Source organism: Aegilops tauschii, chromosome 5, assembly GCF_002575655.3.
Source record: "Aegilops tauschii subsp. strangulata cultivar AL8/78 chromosome 5, Aet v6.0, whole genome shotgun sequence".
Lineage (NCBI taxonomy): Eukaryota > Viridiplantae > Streptophyta > Magnoliopsida > Poales > Poaceae > Aegilops > Aegilops tauschii.
In genome coordinates, this window is record NC_053039.3 from 527,165,011 (window position 1) to 527,185,077 (window position 20,067).

Sequence of the window (20,067 nt, forward strand, 5' to 3'; positions counted from 1 at the left end):
CCGCTGTGGGAAGGAGAGGATAAGGGCCGCCGAGGCCCGTATCGCGGCGGAAATGGCGGCGGCGGAGGTGGCTGATGCGGCGGTGCGGGCGGCCGCAGAGGAGGAAGCCATCCGCGCCCGCATTGTGAAGAAACGGCAGTGAAGGAACACGTGCGCCCTCGCATGAGAGCAGAATCAGGCGGTTCGTGCCATGGCCAGACTGCCACCGAAGGAGGAGAAGGAGGACAACGACGGCGAGGATAGCGACGATGACGAGCAGATCCGGCTCGATCCGTACCGCGTCTTCAACCAATACTTCCGTGAGAAGGACGGCAAGGGCGCCGGGAAGGGCAAGGGCAGTCATTGATGAACTCCACCATAGCCAAACATGCCAAATTTTGGTAGTCCAATGGCATGTTTAATGTAGTGTGATGGAGTGGCCGGACGATGCGTATGCATCGACGTTGTTGCATGAGTTTGTATGGATTTGAGATATGGTAATTGAGGTGTCCAGATGTGGATTATATTATTTGAGGGGTGCCCGATCAATGCCTACGTACGCGCCTGGGCGCTTTCACAGGCGTTTGAGGAACCGAATTTGCAAGTCCCTATATAAGGATACATATTCTCGTAGAATCCGGTTTCGCGGTATGTCTCTATCTGCATTCTGCAGATAGCCTCTGCCCTATGCAATTTTGGCATGAAGAATTTAAATTTGCCGCCCTCTGAACAAGTCGCCTCGCCGTAGCCGCCGCCGCCGTCAGCCATCTCTTTCCATCCGATTCGACTGCCGCGCGCAGCAACCCACAACCACTCCATCAAACACCGCCTTGTGTTTCTTTTACCTCTCTTCCTCATTCGCATCGTCGTTGCCGGCCCAGCCAGCTCCAAATGCACGCGCCATAAATTAGCGGAGTGTCACCGTAGACCATACCACTGGCGCGGAGGCAGCTGGCCGAGAGCGAGCGGGCGAGCGTGCGGGGGACACATGGCGGCGATCGCGATGAGGAGCGTGCGGGAGGTCCGCGTCAGCGACATGGAGGCGGCCGGGCTCGCCGCGGCCGACGCGGGGCCCTTCCTCGCCGCGCTCCGCTCGGCGGTTGGAGGCCACGGCGACGCGGCCGCCGCGTGGGCGGCGGTCGTGGCGGCGGGGGTGCTGCGGCCGGACCACCCGCACGCGCTCCACCAGCTGGTGTACTACTCCGTCTACGCCGGCTGGGACCGCGCCGCCCGGGGCCCGCCGCCCTACTGGTTCCCGTCGCCGTAAGTCTAGCCGTCCGCCAACCTCTTTCTTTTCTTTCTAAAACAGCCGAACAGGGCTCCCCACTCTCGCCGTATTGTTGCCAAATGTTTGATCCATTTGATGGTGCTGGGAGCAACCAATGGCTAATCAGTGATGAAAGTGACCTGCTTGTCTAATTAAGCCATGTAAACTTCAACCATCTAATTCCACCAATCAGTTCAGCTTGAGATTGGTTCCATTTAACCCAGCATTTAGCCTAACAACAAAAGTACTACTTTGATACTAGCTTATGACTGGGCTGTGGATTTACATCATTTGACACTACTATCTGATAGGATGATCGGTGTATACACACACACACACACACACACACACACACACACACACACTACTTCGTGACACTTTACAAACATGTTATCGTGATTGTTGCAGCATTGACTGCAAGCAAACAAATCTTGGGAGAGTGATGGAAGAGAATGGACCCAAGTTATTAGGAGCATCATATAAGGATCCAATTTCAAGCTTTGGCCTCTTCCACAAGTTCGCTGTTGAGAATCAGGAGGTCAATTTTTTGTGTCTAAATTTGGAATTTACTCCACAGTATAAGTGTACAGCTAGAAGGTCACTTTAAAGTTTTATTTCTTCATACTAACCCCCTTGGTGATCAATAGGTCTACTGGAAAATTGTGCTGAAGGAGCTCTCCATCAAGTTCCTGCAAGAACCGATGTCGATTCTAGATGCGTCAGATAAGTCAAAGAAGGGAGGAACATGGTTTCCAGGTGCAGTGCTCAACATTGCTGAATGTTGTCTCCTACCACGGCCTTCCCAAAACAGGACAGATGAAAGCACGGCCATTGTATGGAGGGATGAGGGCTTCGACCATTATCCAGTCAATCGTATGTCCTTGAAGGAGCTTCGCACTCTAGTGATGTATGCATCTCTTATCAAATTATAAGAGTAGGGGTCATGAAGAAACCTTTAATTTTTCTTTTGTTTTATTCGAGGGTTTCATCATCATGGGTTTGTTGCTTCGGTATTTTCAGGACTGTTGCAAATGCCCTTGATACCATGTTCCAGAAGGGGGACAGGATTGCCATCGACATGCCTATGACATGCAACGCGGTCATTATTTATTTGGCAATCATCCTTGGTGGCTTTGTTGTTGTGTCAATAGCAGACAGTTTTGCACCTCAGGAGATTGGCACCCGCATGAGGGTTGCAAAAGCAAAGGCAATCTTTACTCAGGTTTGACCGTTGCAACTAGCACGTCTCATGAACGTCGGTACTATACTAATTTCATGATATTCCAGGATTTCATAATTAGGGGAGGGAAGAAATTTCCTCTTTACAGGTATTTGATCGATCAAATTATGTAGTTAATATATGTGTTTCAGTAAATTTATTTGCTTGACTATAACAGGAAGCAATTAGTTACTTTCGGTAGGATCGCATCTGCTAAAACTACCTTTTCGCCTTCATTTAAGAATATATGTTTCATGTATACTTTTTTGCATGTAATTACTGAACCATCACAGACCAATTCTCAACAGTACCTAAATAGATCAAATTCTTCAGCTGTGTCATGAAAGGGACTTCATGTAAAGCTATTGTAATTCCTGCAACTGGAGACTGTCTTGGAGTTACACTAAGGGATGGTGATATGTCCTGGAAAGATTTTCTTTCTCGTGCTGCTGGAAGGTATGCAACAAATTTGATCGTTCCCATGTCAGACAGAAATAGACAACTGTGAGAATTCAGATGCTTTTTTTCATGAAAAATTTAACACCCAGATTGCAAAACAGAGATATTGTGATGTGACCAACATGGCAGCCATATGTGTCTTGGATTTGCAGGTCACCCATGTACTCTCCAGTTTATCAATCTGCAGACGCCCTAATTAATATACTGTTTTCATCAGGAACAACTGGTATAGACTACCCTGAGTTGTTTCTGATGCAATTTCCTTTCATCTCTGGTTTTCGCAACTTCACGCGTGATTTGGATCTGTTTTATTTGATTCTTGTGCAGGAGAGCCAAAAGCTATACCATGGACACAACTTTGTCCCATCAGATGTGGAGCTGATACCTGGGCAAATTTGGATGTTCGCCCAAAGGACATTAGCTGCTTGCCTACAAATCTGGGTTGGGTAATGGGACCTATACAGTTGTTCTCATGCTTTCTAAATGGTGCGACGTTGGCTTTATATCATGGTTCTCCACTTGGACGTGGTTTCTGCAAATTTGTCCAGGTTTGGCTTAATTTGCACCATCTCTTGATTTAAACTGCTGAAGTCAATTCATCCTTGTCACTTCTTTTGTTTTTTCTGTATGCAGTATCATAGTTCATAGAGCTCTTTTTTTGTGAATGAATCGGGCAGGATCAAAAAGTACCTGAATATTTATGTTAGAAGCCAAATATAAACTGCGCTTACTCATGTGCTTCACGGGTCCATCAAAATAAATTGCAGGATGCCCATGTGAGTGCATTAGGATCTGTGCCTAGCTTGGTGAAGTTATGGAAGGCTGGGAATCATACTAAAGGGCTAGACTGGACCAAAATCAGGTGAGCTACTACTTACACTGTTACTCCCTTCGTTTCTAAATATAAGACTTTTTACATAATTCACTACGGACTACATATGGATGTATATAGACATAATCTAAAGTATAAATTCACTCATTTTGCTCCGTATGTAGTCCATGTTGGAATCTCTAAGAGGACTTATATTTAGGAACGGAGGGAGTAGAAAGCATTTTTCAAGTCCATTACAAGCTCGTTGAAGGGATCTACAATTCTATAATTGCAGGGTACTTGCTACAACAGGGGAGGCTTCCGATATTGATGATAATCTGTGGCTATCTTCGCGTACCTGTTACAAGCCCATTGTCGAGTGTTGTGGGGGCACAGAGCTGGCATCCTCATTCATTCAAGGGAGTCTTTTGCAGCCACAAGTTTTTGGAGCTTTCAGTGGTGCATCGATGTCCACTGGGTTTGTCATACTTGACGAACAGGGAAATCCTTATGTAAGTATTGTTCGTTGAATTTTCTAAGTTTGGTGATGGTGTTCGCGGCATAACCATTTGAGGTTTGCTATGACAGCCTGATGATGTACCTTGTTCTGGAGAAGTCGGTCTCTTCCCTTTATATTTTGGTGCCACCGATCGGCTTCTGAATGCTGACCATGATAAGGTTTACTTCGATGGAATGCCCGTTTACAGAGGACGGGTATGGAGTCTCTCACCTCAGTTCTCCATTTAGATTCCTATATGAACACAACGTATTTTCATAATTTTAACATCAGTCCATGTGGTTGCTTCGCTTTGGCCATTTATCTAAACTGCTTGTCAAAAATTGTTATGAAGATATTCGATGTTCACGGTAGTCAACTTGTTATGCTTTTAAAAATCAGTATGCTCTCCGATTTTTCCGGTGGAGCCCTACCGAGAGGAGGATAAGCAAATATGTGATTTGACATGTTATTGTGCTCTAACATAAGTTGCAATGATAAGTGTACTATGAAGAAACAAGATGTTATTGTGCTCTGACAAAAGTTGCAATGATAAGTGTACTATGAAGAAACAAGAAACATCTGAGTCAATGTTCCCTTTTCTGAACCAACCACATACTACTAGAAGTTATCAGTAATAACCAGAATGGTGAAAATTTTAACACGTTGTGACGGTACCTCTACTGCAGCAACTCCGACGACATGGAGATATAATCCAGAGGACAGTAGGTGGCTACTATATCGTGCAGGGCAGAGCAGACGACACTATGAATCTTGGAGGGATTAAGGTTGAAGCTCCTCCTTTCAATGTTTACAATCTCTTGTTTGCATTTCATGAACCCACCAAGTCAATGTTGCTCTTGCCTGGACAGACAAGTTCAGTGGAGATTGAACGGGTTTGTAATGGAGCCGACGAGGGTCTGCTAGAAACAGCAGCTATTAGCGTCAAACCTTCCGGCGGGGGACCAGAGCAACTGGCTATCTTGGCAGTGCCGAAAGATAGATCCGCAACATACGATGCAAATCTTCTGAAGGGAAAGTTCCAGAGAGCTATCCAGAGGAACCTCAATCCCCTTTTCAAGGTGAGAGCTTCTCTTTTCTGATGTTCAGTTCAGATGGTCAGATGGACACATGTATAATGAGGGAATGGGGACCTTTTGTTCGTCTTGACAGGTGAGCTATGTGAAAGTCGTCCCCGAGTTCCCGAGAACTGCTTCAAACAAGCTGCTGAGAAGGGTCCTGAGGGATCAGCTGAAGCAAGAACTCGCGAATCGCAGCAAGCTATAAGAGACCTGAGGGAGTGACTCTTCTTAATGCAAGTACTCTATTATTGAACTCTGGGTGTGTACATAAGCACCGGTTCGAATCCCTTTCTGTTGTGTTCATTCAGTTCATTGGGGATGTGTAGATTCACACAGACTTCTTATTGTATTGTATGTCCTCAGCTCATTTAAAGTAATAAGGCGATGGTTGCTAAAATCGGATCACTGTATGTTTGAGGGTTTTTATGTCATCACATTTCCTAATAGTACGTTTTCTCTTTGTACCATTATATTAAGACAAGACGAGTTGCATCATGTAGTGTCCTTATCAGACTATACTCAGATATGTTTTTTTGGTGGTACTTTACCTTGCAAACTAGTGTCTTAAAAAACTGAATTTATGCATCAAGTATCCGTTTGAAATATCAAATTGAAATCCAATTTGTGTTGGGAAAAACAATAGGAGTATATTTGCACCTCGCTTCAATACAACTCTATGGCATCACAGTATGACCTCTGCATGCCCAAATTTTTTATCATTGTGACTTGAGCTATCTGAATATATCAGTCATGCATGGTATATGTCTGAAAGATAGGTGCTCATATTTTGGTCAAGAGTACACCGTTATCAAGCAGCAGAACAAAATCCATATCGACGACTTTATGCACACCCTGCATAGACAGCTAGTTTGACTTGTGGGGAGCTCACTTGGCAGAGCACGGCAAGATGGGCCAAAATTTACATGGCTGTCAAAGCTGAAGGAGTCAAGCTCTGCTTGGATCAGGACGCCCATTTGTTTTGCTTGGTGCAGACCGCGTGCATCCCTTTTTGTGTGCTAAAAGCTGAAGGAGTCAAGCTTCCAAGTCAACCGCCACATCAATGAGATCACCACCCATATTCCTTAATTCCCTGGACAGGCCATAAGAATCCAACTGACATATTAGATTCATATTATGCTGTCTAATCTTCTTTGCACGTAATTTAGAATTTTATTGATTTCCGTTAAAATGGTACTCCTCCGTTCCATAAAAATTGAAGTTCTAGGATTGCTAAGTCAAACTTTAAGTTTGACTGAGTTTATAGGAAAAATATATTGATATCTAGAACCAAAATTAGTCTCATGAGATTCAATTTTAAATATATATTCGTATTATGTTTATTTGGTGTTGCAGATTTTTGCATATATTTTTTGAGTTGGTCAAATTTAAACAAGTTTGACTTAGGACAAACTTAGACCTTCAATTATTTTCAAACGGAGGGAGTATCATGTTGGGGAAGACAGTTAGGAGAGCAAAGCGAACATTCATGAGCTCCGCGGGAGTTGGTATAACGTTGCCAGGACACCCAAAAACAATATTACTCGAGACAAATAAGAAAAAATTAATGAGGTCATGCCGATCTGGTATCACACATAACGCAACATTGCTTCACGTTCAGGGAGGTCTGTTACTACATACTACATACTACCCGATTCAACAAATCCTTATACACACGCAATATAACCAAAGAGTTAGTTTACTCCTTTCTTTGAAAATAAAAGAGTTAGTGTAGTCTTAGTGAACCAGACAAAAAAGTTGCAGTGTATGTAAAAATATTAGCACATGTGTATCAACGACTTTGCTAGTTTTCTGCATATGTTTGAAGTTGTGGGAACAATGGAGTGATGGCGATGAAGAAGTCATATGGATGGAGAGGGGACCTCACCACCGAACATGTGGGGGTGGAGGGGTTAGGACTCTAAGATCAGAGGTCCCGCATGACGCTAACAAAGCACCTGGGAGATGATCTTGCCGACATAACTAGAAGCGGAGTCTGAAAGCAAACGGCGCACAAGAGAAAAACTCGCGCTCTCAACTCTACAGTGATGCTGGTGATTGACTTGCATAGGCTACTATCAATATTTTTATGAACAATTCAGACTATGACAATTGGATAAATTAGAAAAAATAACATCAAAGAGCATGATAATATCATAGTCATCTGTATACATAAGCTTCACATTTGATGTCTTGGCTTTTCTTCATGCTTATATAGCAATGAAACAACATGTATCAACCCAGAAAACTCGAGGGGAAAAAAGGATAAATCTTACTATGAATGGGTTAATTCAAAATAGGCTCTGAATGCCCAATAACCATAGCCAAGTTGGTGGTTTTTACTCCTCGAGTCATGGTTATAAATTTAAAATTTTGGGATATTTTAGATGTGGTAGTATCTCGTTTGCATGTCACATAAAAATTCAGATGTTTTGTTCCTACTAATACTTCGGAGCTAGGGCACCAGAACCCTCTGGCAGCCGTCCGATCCCAATCCGACGCACCAGAACAGGCCTGCCGACGTGTACCGAGCCGCGCCGGGCCGGAAGCAAATACGGGGCATCCCCGGGGACTTCACCGGAAAAGTGGACAGCACTCCGCCGAGCGCCGGGCGAGATGGGGTTCATCGGCGACCAGGTGGAGTCGATCCGCTCGATGCAGGTCCGCCAGGTGCTCGCGCAGATCATCAGCCTCGGTGACGCCCGCTCTCCCATCCCTTCTTCTCTTGCTGTTCTTTTCTTTCATTCCGAGAAGTATTCCCCGACCTATTTCGCGCTCAGATCAGTGGGGCTTCGCCGCGTTATCCCAGTAGTGTCTGGATGGTAAAAGGCTATGCTGAGTATCCTCGTGGATCCTGAGATTCTTCGGCTCTTGATCTGGTTCGGCGAGCTGAGCTTCCCTGAAGAAGAATAGCAGGGATGTAAACAGTACATGAGCGAACGAGCTGGGTGTGCCAGCATTAGAGAGGTGAATTGGGAATTAATGCCCTGCATCAATCATGGGTGTGATGTCCTCCTTTCAAAACCTACCAGCTAGTTGTCACAAATGCTGTTCCTTGCTTCTGACAGATTAGATACTAGTTCATGATGTTTAGAAAAAGGGAGAAAAGACGGGGTTTATGTCAGTTACTCTGCTTCTGTTAGTTAGATTGGGGTTTTTCTTTTCTGTAGTCCTAGATATTCTGATTGGTTGATTGCAACATGGCTCTTATACTGGAGCTTTGAATGTTTGCTGTGCCAGGTATGATTGTTACGTCGGCATTGATCATATGGAAGGGGTTGATAGTTGCGACTGGGAGTGAGTCCCCGGTGGTCGTGGTTCTTTCTGGTAGCATGGAGCCTGGATTCAAAAGGGTCAGTTAGCTGGTTACACAATATTAGATTCGATTTGCGTGCATGCTTTTCTCATCATTATGCATCTGAGGTGGATTTAAGTGCTTCACTCACTGCTTGTATGAAAATATCCACTTATCTGTGATCAATCTAAATGTCAGAAGTTGGACGTGCAATACATAGATGGACATTTGTGTATATTTATAAGAATACAATGGTTTCCTAGAAATTCTACTGATTTGTGAAAGGTGGAAGATTGCCTTATTGTCTTGTCATGCACCATTAAGATACTGGCCCCATTCATCCCAACATTTTCCTCTAAGTTCCCTATTTGGCAAGTTGTATCAGTGCACATCATCTCGTTTTAGTTTCACTTCAGATTCTATTTTGCTTCCTGTAATGTGCCATCATCTTTCTACATTGCTGTTGCTGAATGATTCATCGTATGCTTTGCAGGGTGATATCCTGTTTTTGCGCATGAGCAAAGAACCCATCCGTACTGGCGAAATAGTTGTTTTTAATGTTGATGTAAGTCCTACTGCTTGTTAAGCTATAAATCAGTAGCTCAATCATGGATTCATCAGCTGTTGGTGCTGTATTCAGCTTTACTGTGTGCTTCTACATGATCCTGACAACAATAAATTAACATCTGCTTGTTATGTATGTAGGGCCGTGAAATTCCAATTGTTCACCGTGTGATTAAGGTAATTGGTATTTCAAGTCATCACATGAATAATCTTATCTATGTTAGACCTGAAGTTTTTTTTTTCAATGCTATACATCTGAGTTTACTCTACTTTCTGTACAGGTTCATGAACGCCAGGAAAGTGCTGAAGTTGACATCCTCACAAAAGGTAACCATCATATTCAGTTTCAGTGCCATCAGTTTCTTCAGTGATTATAGTGCTCAATGGTAGAGCAGTTTGTGCAGTCCTGCAATAATAATCAACATCTAGCAATGTATAATTCACTGTAGATGCCACTACATGGTTCTATCTCAACTGGTAAACTGTCCTCCAGGTGACAACAATTTTGAGGATGACCGACTGCTGTACGCACACGGTGAGCTGTGGCTTCAGCAGCATCACATCATGGGGCGGGCTGTAGGGTGAGTATCCATCACACTTGCATCACTTACCTGCCTTCATGCTGGTGAAAAGCTATTAAGCTTACTTCACTGCTATTTTGTTCTGTGAACAGCTATCTTCCATACGTCGGGTGGGTTACCATTGTGATGACTGAGAAGCCAATCATCAAGGTATGCTTAGTCTTATTAAGTACTCCCTCCGTACCTAAATATATGACGTTTTGGTAATGTCATATATTTAAGTACGGAGGGAGTATATACTGACCAACCCAGAGGTTACGATGGTTGTTCTATTCCATATGAGGGAATGTGTCCATCAGATTTTGATAAAACTGCCGTCTGTTACTCTGGTTCATGGGAGATCCAAAATTGAAATAAGAAAATGCATGCAATCTGTACAATATAGCTGAAATGCTGAATTTATGCAATAGCTGAAACGCTGATATATGATGCTCGTTGCTGCAGTACCTTCTGATTGGCGCGCTGGGCCTGCTGGTGATAATGTCGAAAGACTGAAGATTCTACCTTGTCACAGGGTCGTAATTTGGTCTTGTAGTAGCGCAGAAGTAACCGAGAGCTGAAGATGTTGCATCGTGTGTTGAATGGAAGTTTTCATGTGTCTGAATATGTATCTGGCCCGCCGAACAAGGTGTTACGCAACACTCATCTTCTGATAGTCCTAATCCTAACTAATGATGTCAATCTGGTTATTGCATTGAATAAAAGTAAGCTTTAGTTGCATTTTCGGAAAATAAAATTCTCTATACGACTCAGAAGCGAAAACTATCTCGATGGTGGTTGGACCCTGGATGTGCCTCTGAAGTGTTGTATTTTTGTGTTGCTGTTGAGATGAAATGGACTTCCTTGGTTTGTTGAAGAACCAACGTGAAAAGGCTTCTGGTGTAAATTGAACAAGATTAAACTTTCTTTACCGGTGCACCGAAGATGATTTCTACAATCAGCCACACGGTGCCCATGAGGGAGACACCTGTAACACCTACCAAAGAGTCGAGCCGGGGTTGGTGCCGCCGGGTGGGCAGTCTGCCCGGGGCAGCACCTCGCCATCCCCGGCTCACCTCCACCTCGCGCTCCATGAACGACTGAGACGAGTGGGCGGGCTGGTCATCGTGGTGTGCGCGAGTGCCACAATCTTTGGCGTCCACTCAGCTAGCTGGCATGCCTTGTTTGTGTCGCCCGTGTCCTGCCTTGGCACTGAGATCGTCAAAGCTCTAGATTCGTGCGAGGGTTTGACAAAGTTGTGCTCCCCTTCAAGGTGCTTCGTGGTGGGTCTTGGGTGTTAGCCGTATCTGCAACCTCATCTGATGTGGTGGTGCAGTCTGCTCTGCAGCTCAGACCGGGCAGCTGCAAGGCTTGATGGCACGTGTTGGAGGCGTTCTGGATCAGGTGGAGGTTGCTTTGAGCAGGTTTTCCCTTGTGCCTACTATGTTGCAGACCACTTCGACGTTGTGTCCTCCTAGTGTGGCCAGTGTTGGCTCCGTGGAGGATATGTGAGCGAAGCTATATGATTGTCTCCCCCCTCGTGTTTGGGGCAGTTTGTCGCCCATGTCTACCTTGACCCCCGTGCCGCCTACCGTTGAGGAGGAGGCGCCGTGCTCCAGTGTTACAGATCATGCATGAGCTTCTGGAGCTATGCCCGAGCCCTGCTTTGCCTCTGTTAGTCGAGCATATGAAGGTGGACTCGAGGCTACCTTGTGTGAAGGACATGATTCGCCTCCGTCATATCAGCGACTAGAGGTCAACTCACCTAGCACTCAAACATGTCTTTGGCGTCCACTCCACCCATGCTAGCACTATCTTGATGCTCTCTTCACAAAAAAAAAACTTTGCGGCGTGATTGTCATCTTAGAGAATGCTAGCCTTGAATTTGGAAAGGTGATTGCTTGCCTCCTAACTGGGACGACAATTAGGGGCAAAAGCAAGAAGGTCGAGATTGTCCTTGGACCAACATCTCGAAAGAGATCACTCAAGTGCAAAGGCAAGAACAACGACCCCATTGAAAAGGCCCTCACGGTTTGGATCCTCACTATGGTTTTGGTGTTGTTCTCGCCTGGGGTCTGTTGCGTTGTACAAGTGTCGATGATTGCGGTTGTTGTGTGTTGGAAGAGTTTAATGGCTTGTGTTGTGTAGTCGGGGTTTCATGCTTTCTGACTAGTCTCTTTATGGTCTAATTGAGCATGACTAATGGGCGCGCACGTGCCTGTTAGGCTGTTCCTGATTAAGAAAGTGCATCAGGGACCCATTATTGTTCATTAAGACTCAATAAAAATCCGCGGGGGGGGGGGGGGGGGGGGGGGTGGGTGTGTTAATTGAGAGATGAAAAGGTGGGTTGTCCCATCGGAAATTCAAGTTTTGTTGTAGATTAATATGTGCATGCATCGATACGCTAGTTGCATCATGAAAGGACTGGGTGCGGCCATCATTCGAATACAAGAAAACGACAACGGTTTATTTGGAAAGGGGAAAGGGAAACAACACGGTCGTGAGCTGATTGGACTTCACGAAGCAGATCGCGCATTACCGGTCTAATTGTATCAATTTTTTAGAATTAACTAGGCAATTCTTTTCTTCTTAACTAAAGGGAAGAGCAAATTTTGCCTCTGTTTTTTTAGAAAAAACTTTGCTTACCACTGACACCGAGTGAAAATAACACAACAAATACGGGTACAATCTGGAATAATCTCGTTGCGTTTCAATGCGTGCAAAAGAGGATACCCTGCGCGTCTCAGCCACTTGCCATCGTGCTTGTACTATATACCATCGTGTCCACACTTGTCAGCGTCCCACTCTTTCCACCAGAATACCTGCAACGCAGCACCATTCTGTGCGCTCGCCGTCTGCCGTCAGATTGGGATCGTGCGGCCAGATCACGAGCCAAGTGACGTGTCCGACGAAACGAAGGCCAACTGGAGGAGATGGGGCCCGCTCGGGGTGGGCGATATTGCATTTTCACACAAATATTTCGTACCCACAGCGCAGGCACGTCGCGGGGCAGCAGCCGGACCCACACGTCGGTCTCAGGTAGGAGTAGGGGCGCGACCGCTCCAGTAGCACAGGGCAACGGCTCAAATTTCGGGCGCCGCGCCGCGGGAAAGAGAGAGGGGTGAGGCCCCACCCATTTCCCTCCCCAATCCCACCGGTGGCGGGCCGCCCGCCGCCCCTCTCCGGCGACGAATCCGGCGGCGGGTACTGCTCTCCGTCGAGCCAGGCGGAGGAGAGCGTGGTCGGCCGACGCTCGCGCGCGCGGGGAAGCCGGGCGCCTGCTCCCACCGCTGGCGGGCTGCCTGCCGCGCCTCCCCGGGGAGGAATCGACGGGCGGGCGCGTCGACTCCGGCCAGCCTCTCCGTCGATGCGGACGGCGGAAGAAGCAGGTGAGGATATGCGACGCATTGTTTCGTTGATGGGAATGGGATCCGCTTGCTGAATGCTGACATCGGTGTGATTTTCCGGCGGCTGTGTATTTTTCTCCAGCCCGAGCAGCGTGGAGCGGGAATCGGTGTCAGCAAACGAGCACGCTTCTCTCAGGCCGTTCGTCGTAGAGGTCAGTACAAGCAGCTCCCCCAAGCAAACCTTAGGGTTTCAAACATCGCATCTGCACTGAACAGCCCCACGGAAGTATGATAAGGAATTAAGCAGTGACCTCATGTAACCGATGGATGGTTTCATCGATGGAGAACTGATTTTTTGTGTGCTTTTGAATCATTGTTTTTGGCTATCCATCTCACTGTAAGAAGATGCTAATAATATGCCTTGGCACAAAGCCACAAACACATTCAGAACATGCAGATCAAGTCACACTTGAGGTCGGTTCAGCCTTTACACGCCAAATTTGCTCAAGTCTCGGTTGGGGGATCCGTGTAAGAAATTGAAAATGGTACGCTGACTTAGCTGAGTAGTATCCATCACCTGTTAAATTCCATTTAATGCGTCTCTTTCAGTCGTTAACTGAACAAATTGAATCAGATCCCAGAGATTTATGAACTGATCAATGTCCTCCGAAGACTCAATTTGTTGTAGTCCCTTCATCCATCTCCCTTCAGCCAGTGCCTCTTTTACTGTCAGGTTTTTCTGGTGCACTAAGCGAAACATATTTGTAGCAATATCCTTTAGGAGCTTGTCCCAGCAGCCATTTTTCATTCCAAAAACGAGCTATGGAACCATCACCGAGTAATTGTGGTGCAAGCAGCAAACAACTGCCTATCGATTTTGTCGAAGGGTACCGCTGTCCCTTTCCAAGTTTTGTCCTCCTCTTGCCATTGGTTCCACAACCATCTTAGCCTCAGTGATCTTCCGAAACTCCCAATATCCATTATACCCAGTCCACCATTTTGTTTGGGGGCACAAACAGCTTTCCAATTAACCAAGCATTTTCCCCCCATTTCCCCTTCGTCCGCATTCCAGAAGAAATTCTTCTGATCTCGTTCAGCCTCTTCGCAGCCCAGGCACTTGCAACGAAGATAAGATCAGAAGGAATTTCTTCGTTGATATACACAAGCAGTTCTCAGCCCAGGCACCAGGCACACCATTTGTAAATCATTACCAAAAACATAAGATGCAGATTGGCCATGAATATGCATCATGATATACACAACTCATTTGTTTGATATATATTTTGATGGAAAATGGCTATAAGACATTACCATACTGCCCTTTTGTAATCTAAAACATTGCAACCAGTTCTCAAACAAATAACAACTCTAGGAGGCGCGCCGGGCTGGTATTATGACTGTATATTGCATGGTTTATGACTGCCCCTACTTCCACATGTTGTGAACATGTATTTCCATCTATGATTTTTTTGTAGAAGCTTAATCTGTGAAACTATTCTTTGAAATAGCTGCTTCAGTCATCCATGTTTTCAAATTATTATGTTCTTCCTCAGTAACAGATTGTGGTAATTGCACTAATTTTTTTTATTCTGTCTAGGCAATGGACGCGATACACGAGATGGAGGACGCCTACAAAAATTCTGCAGCCATTGCTGGGAACACCGCGACAATGTTAGAAGCTGTCTCAAAGGCAGCCCTTTCAACTAGCGCTGCGCACTTGGTGCAGATCGCGAGTCAAGTCGCAGGGATAGCTGATGATTCGATTGCTAGTAAGGTCAAGCTCGTCAAAGCTGCTCGTCGACTATCTCGAATAGAAGCTTCTGGAAGGGCTCATGTCGTACGCGAGCTTATACTTGAGTCCGCCGCACTTGCACGAGAAGCTGAGAATGTAGGAAACCAGATCCTTAGGTGCAGTGCCATTGACTTGGGAAATGCTGGGCGCTCTTTCCTACAACTCGCTGCTTTGCAGAACATGGATGGACTGGTGGAAGAGCAAGCCGACCAAGATAATGAGGAAGTCCCAGAGCAACCGACAACCTGGATCTCTTCATGGTGGTCCAAAAGGAAAAGAATGAGAGATATTGAATCTTTGGAGGCTCCTTTGCTAAATCCAGCTGCCTCAATGGTCAGGGACAATACCTCTACCACTGTTCCACAGGTATGTAAACTTCCGAAGAAACCCATTTAGTATCCATTGGTGAGGTTACTACACACTAGCTAATATTTGGTCACTTGAAATTGACTAAGAAGCTGAACAAGTTATAGGGGGCTATGCAAGTATGGATACAACATCTGCTTCTATCCTCATGTAGTAATGTTGATTGTCTTTGTGAGTATTACTTAGTTATTCATTTTGTTTCTGGACATTACTGTTTTTTCATCATGGTTGACAATTGAAAATTGGAATTAGAAGTATTAACTCCATGAAGTTACTACCGCTGATATTTTTAAGTTCTGTATTCTGATTCTGAATTATTTTCTCTGTTTTTTATAGGGCCAAGGGAGGCTATGTGACAAGTGGCTAGGCATGCAGACATGCGCCCTTGCAATGTCTCTCAGTTTGCTCCCCTACATGGGAAGAGATGGCCTTTTTAAGGATAAAACAATTTTCTCAAGTAATTATCTGTGGCGGGTGGATTTGCTATTCAAGTTGTGGTGGGGCTTGGTAGCTCTTGGCGTGCCTTGCAGTTTGTATGGCCGCGGTTGTATGGCGCAGCAGTATGCCCGTGTGTCCGGCCACTTGGCAATACTTGGTATGTTATGCTTGAAGATTATATTTCTCATGTTATTATGCTTTCTCACAGCTTCCAATACATGAGTAATGAGTTCAACTATAATATATATTTGCAATATGATAAAATACTTTTTGAAGAGAAGTACGACAATCTAACTCTTGCATTCTCAATTAATGTACTTTTACATGTATTGGGGTCAAAGTTATAAAATGTTGACTGCATTAATAATTATGCGCCTTGTATTTCTGACGGAGTGAGTATTAATGGATGCTGGTAAATATTTGACAGTTGTGTTTTTATGTAGGCCTGACTTTTCTTGTTGGCATGTTCTCTCATTGGATACTGGAGATCGAGGCGATTGAGGCGGCAATACTGTTGAAATCTTTTCTTGGCCTTACAACCGCGGGTTTTATTTGCTTGTTCATAGCTGTATGATTCTATCCCTCGTGCGTACTTATTTTCACTGTCTATTCTGACTTGGTACAAGATAAGTACTAACAACCTGCACACGTTTCTGACACAGTGCTGCGCAGCGGGTGACCTGTGATGCTTCAGGAGCAAAGGAATTTCGGGAGAAGATTGACAGCATTGGTGGTATTTTGGAGAAGCAAATTGTACATTAGCAGGATTCACATTGCGCTACTAAAAGTGAACGTTCTTGTCGTTACAACTGTGGGTTTTACTTGCTTGTTCATAGCTGTATGATTCTAGCCCTCGTCCATCTTTATTTTCACTTTCTGTTCTGACTTTGTACTACTCCCTCCGTTCCTAAATACTTGTCTTTCTAGGCATTTCAACAAGTGACTACATACGGAGTAAAATGAGTGGATCTACACTTTAAAATATGTCTACATACATCCGTATGTGATAGTCATTTGAAATGCCTAGAAAGACAAGTATTTAGGAACGGAGGGAGTACAAGATAAGCACTAATAACCTCTGCACATGTTTCTGACACAGTGCTGCGTGGAGGGGCACCTGTGATGCTACAACAGCAAAGAATTTTTGGGGGAAGATTGACAACAACGGTGGTGTTTTGGAGAAGCAAACTGTACATTACTAGGATTCACACTGCAGTGCATGTGCTGCTCATGAGGGCTACTAAAAGTGAGCGTGTGATACACGCGGGCCGTTAAGCAGTATTCATCATAGATTTGGTACATATCGCCATGGAAGGTTGTGTGATGTGCAATACCGTGACTGCATAACTCTTTTTTTTTTTGACTTTAGCCCGTCTAACTTCGATAGTCAACACTAGGTGAATTGGTGCTCCACAGTGTTAATAAAGCGCTAATCCCCTTTTTAGATGTTATTTGCTGGATGCTGTAATACATTCATACGACATATACCAGCGATGTCACGTATGAAAGAATCGAGACGGATCTACGGATGGGGAGGGGTTGAATACCCTCAAACGTCTGCTGGGGCGCCCAGTCCTCCCTGTACCCGCCCAGATCTGTGAGGTACTCACTAGTTCTTCGTCTTCGATCTATGGCGATTACAGACTTGATTCGATTACAACTTGGGAGAAGGGAAGAAGGGGATCGCTCGATACAGAGAGGAACACGCGCACTCGCCGCCACCTATGCCTGATCCTAGCTGGGATGCCCTTACCCACCTACCACTCTTGCTTATATCAGCCAGTCACGGGCTTGGGTGGGTTGAACATGTAAGAGACCCATTGGGGCCCAGTGAACTTGTGGCATGGCCTCTTCTCTCTCTTGGGCAGTCCTCGTGTAGCTCTCCTTTCCGTCTGCCCTTGTGTAGTGTGGTCGCTAACACCCCCCTCTTCAGATATGACTTATCCCCAAGTCGCAGCAGTCGGAAATCGACGACAAAGATTTTCAAGGTCCTCCCAGGTATCTGGTGTAGCGTGGTTGTCTTGCCAGCGAATCAGTCCTTGCTCCCACATCTTGTTCGAGCCGCGGCGTCAGCGTTTGTCCAAGATCTCCATAGGAACATTTACAACATCAGAAAGCGATGGAAGAAATGAGGATGGAGTCGCAACTGGTGTCAAGGCCTTGCGAAGTTGCGACACGTGGAAGGCTGGGAAGATTGAGGACCCTTCAGGCAGCTTCAGCTCATACGTCACATCGTTCACCTGTCGGATCACCAGGTACGGTCCAAATAACTTGAAACTATGTTTGTGGTTGGCTCGGCGGGCGACTGAAGTCTGAATGTATGGTTGTAATTTGAGGAATACCTGGTCACCAACCTGAAATTCCCGGTGGGATCTTATCTTATCTGCCCGACTTTTCATAATCTGCTTGCCGCGGACCAGATGTTGCCTTAATAGGTCCTGCATGCGCTGATGTTCTTCTAGCCATTCATTCAGCTCAGGAATCGGTGTTGCTTGGTCAGGGAGCAGTCACAGGTGTCATGGTTCTTGGTCGTAAACCATTGAGAATGGTGTTCTATTGAGGGTAGAGTGGTATTTCGAGTTGTACCAGAATTTGGCCAAAGCTAACCATCTGCTCCAGTTGGCGGGGGTGTTGTGCACAAAGCATCGAAGTATGTTTTAAGATATTGATAAACGTGCTCAGTCCGTCCGTCAGTTTGCAGATGATGTGATGAACTCATCTTCAGATCCACGCCTTGCAGTTTGAAGATCTCTTGCCAAACCTTGCTGGTAAAAACTACATCTCTGTCGGATATGATAGCTTTAGGCAGGCCGTGGAGTTTGTAGACTTGATCAATGTATAACTGGGCTATCACTTGTGCTGTGTAGGGGTCCTTAACTGGGATAAAGTGGGCATACTTAGAGAAGGTATCGACCACCACCAAGATGCAGTTAAACTGCCTGGACGGAGGCAAACCCCTGGTGAAATCAATGGACACCAAGTCCTAGCAAGGTTTGGTGATCGACAAAGGGTGGAGGAGCCCTGGATACTGCACACGATCTGGTTTGGTTCGTTGACAAATTTGACAAGTCTGAACATGCTGCTAGATATGTTGCTTCATCCCAGGCCACACGAACAGATGCTTGATTCTCCTATATGTTGCCGGAAAGCCTGAATGACCACCCATAGCACTACCGTGCAAGGCATGCATAATTTGTTGTTGGAGATGCGTGTTGTTGCCCAGCCAGACCCAACCATTGAAATGGACAATGCCCTTGTGCAAGGTGAACTTACCCCCAGCCACCGGTGCGACTGCAAGTTGGGTGACCAGTTGTTGTGTCTTTGGGTCTTGGTCATAACCTCTGACGATCTCCTGTAACCACGCGGGTTGCCACACAGATATGGCGTAGAGCTATCCACAAGAAGATACCGTGCACCTAGAGAGAGCGTCCGCGGCGCCATTTTCAAATCCTTTGCGGTAGCAGACCGCAGTCCCAAGAGTTTGGTAAACGCTTTCTGTTGCCAAGGGGTGTGGAGCCGCTGTTCTTCCAAATGCACTAAGCTGCACTGGTCAGTTTTGATCACAAACTCGCCAAACTGCAGGTACGGCCGCCACTACTCAACAGCCAGGACAATTGCCAGGTGTTCTTCTTCATAGTTGGATAGCCCTTTTGTGCGGGGGTCCAACGCTTTGCTGAGGTATGCGATGCGATGGCCTTCTTGTTGGAGCACATCACAGACTCCGTATTCGCAAGCATCCGTCTCAATTATGAATGGCTTGGTGAAGTCAGGTAGAGCCAGAGTGGGTACCGTCACTAGGGCATATTTGAGTGCCTCAAAAGCAGACTAGGTAGCTGCTGTCCATTGGAAAGGTGTGTTCTTGCGTAACAGAGTGGTCAGGGGCCGAGCGAGCATGCCAAACTGCCTGACGAAACGTCGGTAGTAGCCTACCAGACCGAGGAAAGCTCAGACATCCTTGACACACGCTGGCACCGGTCAATCGGCCACCTGTTGAACTTTGCTGTTGTCGGTGGAGACCCCTTATGCAGAAATAGTGTGGCCCAGGTACTTGATTCCTTGTTGGGCGAACACACACTTGGATCGCTTCACATACCATTGATCTTTCGTAGGAGGGACAGGACCTGCCGTAAGTGTTGGATGTGGAGAGTTAGTGTGCGACTGAAAACAAGGATGTCACCGAAAAATGACATTATACACACCTGGTGTACTGGTTGTAGAGTGATCTGGATGCTGCCCAAGAATTAATGTTGCTGGTCCTCCCCCCAAGCCAAAGGGAATGACCTTAAATTCAAAATGACCAAAGTGAGTTTGAAATGCTGTTTTGAATTCTTCTCCTTCTGCCAGGAGAATCTAATGGTAATCTGATTGCAGATCAAGTGTAGAAAACCAGCGAGC

At 45.8% G+C, this 20,067-nt stretch overlaps 3 protein-coding genes across 5 annotated transcripts; all 3 read left to right on the forward strand.

Moving 5' to 3' along the window:
* Positions 1-853: 853 nt before the first annotated feature.
* Positions 854-5,853, forward strand: LOC109770532 (probable CoA ligase CCL12). Of its 2 annotated transcripts, XM_020329240.4 has the most exons (14): positions 854-1,242; positions 1,655-1,784; positions 1,894-2,153; positions 2,267-2,468; positions 2,534-2,574; positions 2,799-2,921; positions 3,077-3,150; positions 3,252-3,472; positions 3,692-3,786; positions 4,031-4,247; positions 4,324-4,449; positions 4,921-5,019; positions 5,104-5,313; positions 5,405-5,853. In XM_020329240.4, the coding sequence occupies exons 1-14, from the start codon at positions 968-970 to the stop codon at positions 5,516-5,518; spliced, it is 2,187 nt and encodes a 728-aa protein (XP_020184829.1). In that variant the 5' UTR covers positions 854-967; the 3' UTR covers positions 5,519-5,853. The 2 variants fall into 2 exon arrangements, with proteins under 2 accessions (XP_020184829.1, XP_020184828.1); XM_020329239.4 differs by having other exon boundaries at positions 4,921-5,313; positions 5,405-5,739.
* A 1,975-nt stretch (positions 5,854-7,828) lies between these two features.
* LOC109770531 (uncharacterized) lies at positions 7,829-10,486 on the forward strand. Its single transcript, XM_020329238.4, has 8 exons — positions 7,829-8,005; positions 8,551-8,663; positions 9,099-9,170; positions 9,311-9,346; positions 9,451-9,496; positions 9,663-9,750; positions 9,843-9,900; positions 10,195-10,486. Exons 1-8 carry the CDS (start codon positions 7,927-7,929, stop codon positions 10,243-10,245), a joined length of 543 nt encoding a protein of 180 aa, XP_020184827.1. The 5' UTR covers positions 7,829-7,926; the 3' UTR covers positions 10,246-10,486.
* Positions 10,487-12,784: 2,298 nt separating this feature from the next.
* LOC109770530 (uncharacterized) lies at positions 12,785-17,166 on the forward strand. Of its 2 annotated transcripts, XM_020329236.3 has the most exons (7): positions 12,785-13,118; positions 13,219-13,288; positions 14,674-15,234; positions 15,571-15,829; positions 16,116-16,240; positions 16,335-16,510; positions 16,772-17,166. In XM_020329236.3, the coding sequence occupies exons 3-6, from the start codon at positions 14,677-14,679 to the stop codon at positions 16,356-16,358; spliced, it is 966 nt and encodes a 321-aa protein (XP_020184825.1). In that variant the 5' UTR covers positions 12,785-13,118; positions 13,219-13,288; positions 14,674-14,676; the 3' UTR covers positions 16,359-16,510; positions 16,772-17,166. The 2 variants fall into 2 exon arrangements, with proteins under 2 accessions (XP_020184825.1, XP_073354451.1); XM_073498350.1 differs by lacking the exons at positions 12,785-13,118; positions 13,219-13,288 and adding an exon at positions 13,502-13,621.
* The last annotated feature ends 2,901 nt before the right edge of the window (positions 17,167-20,067 follow it).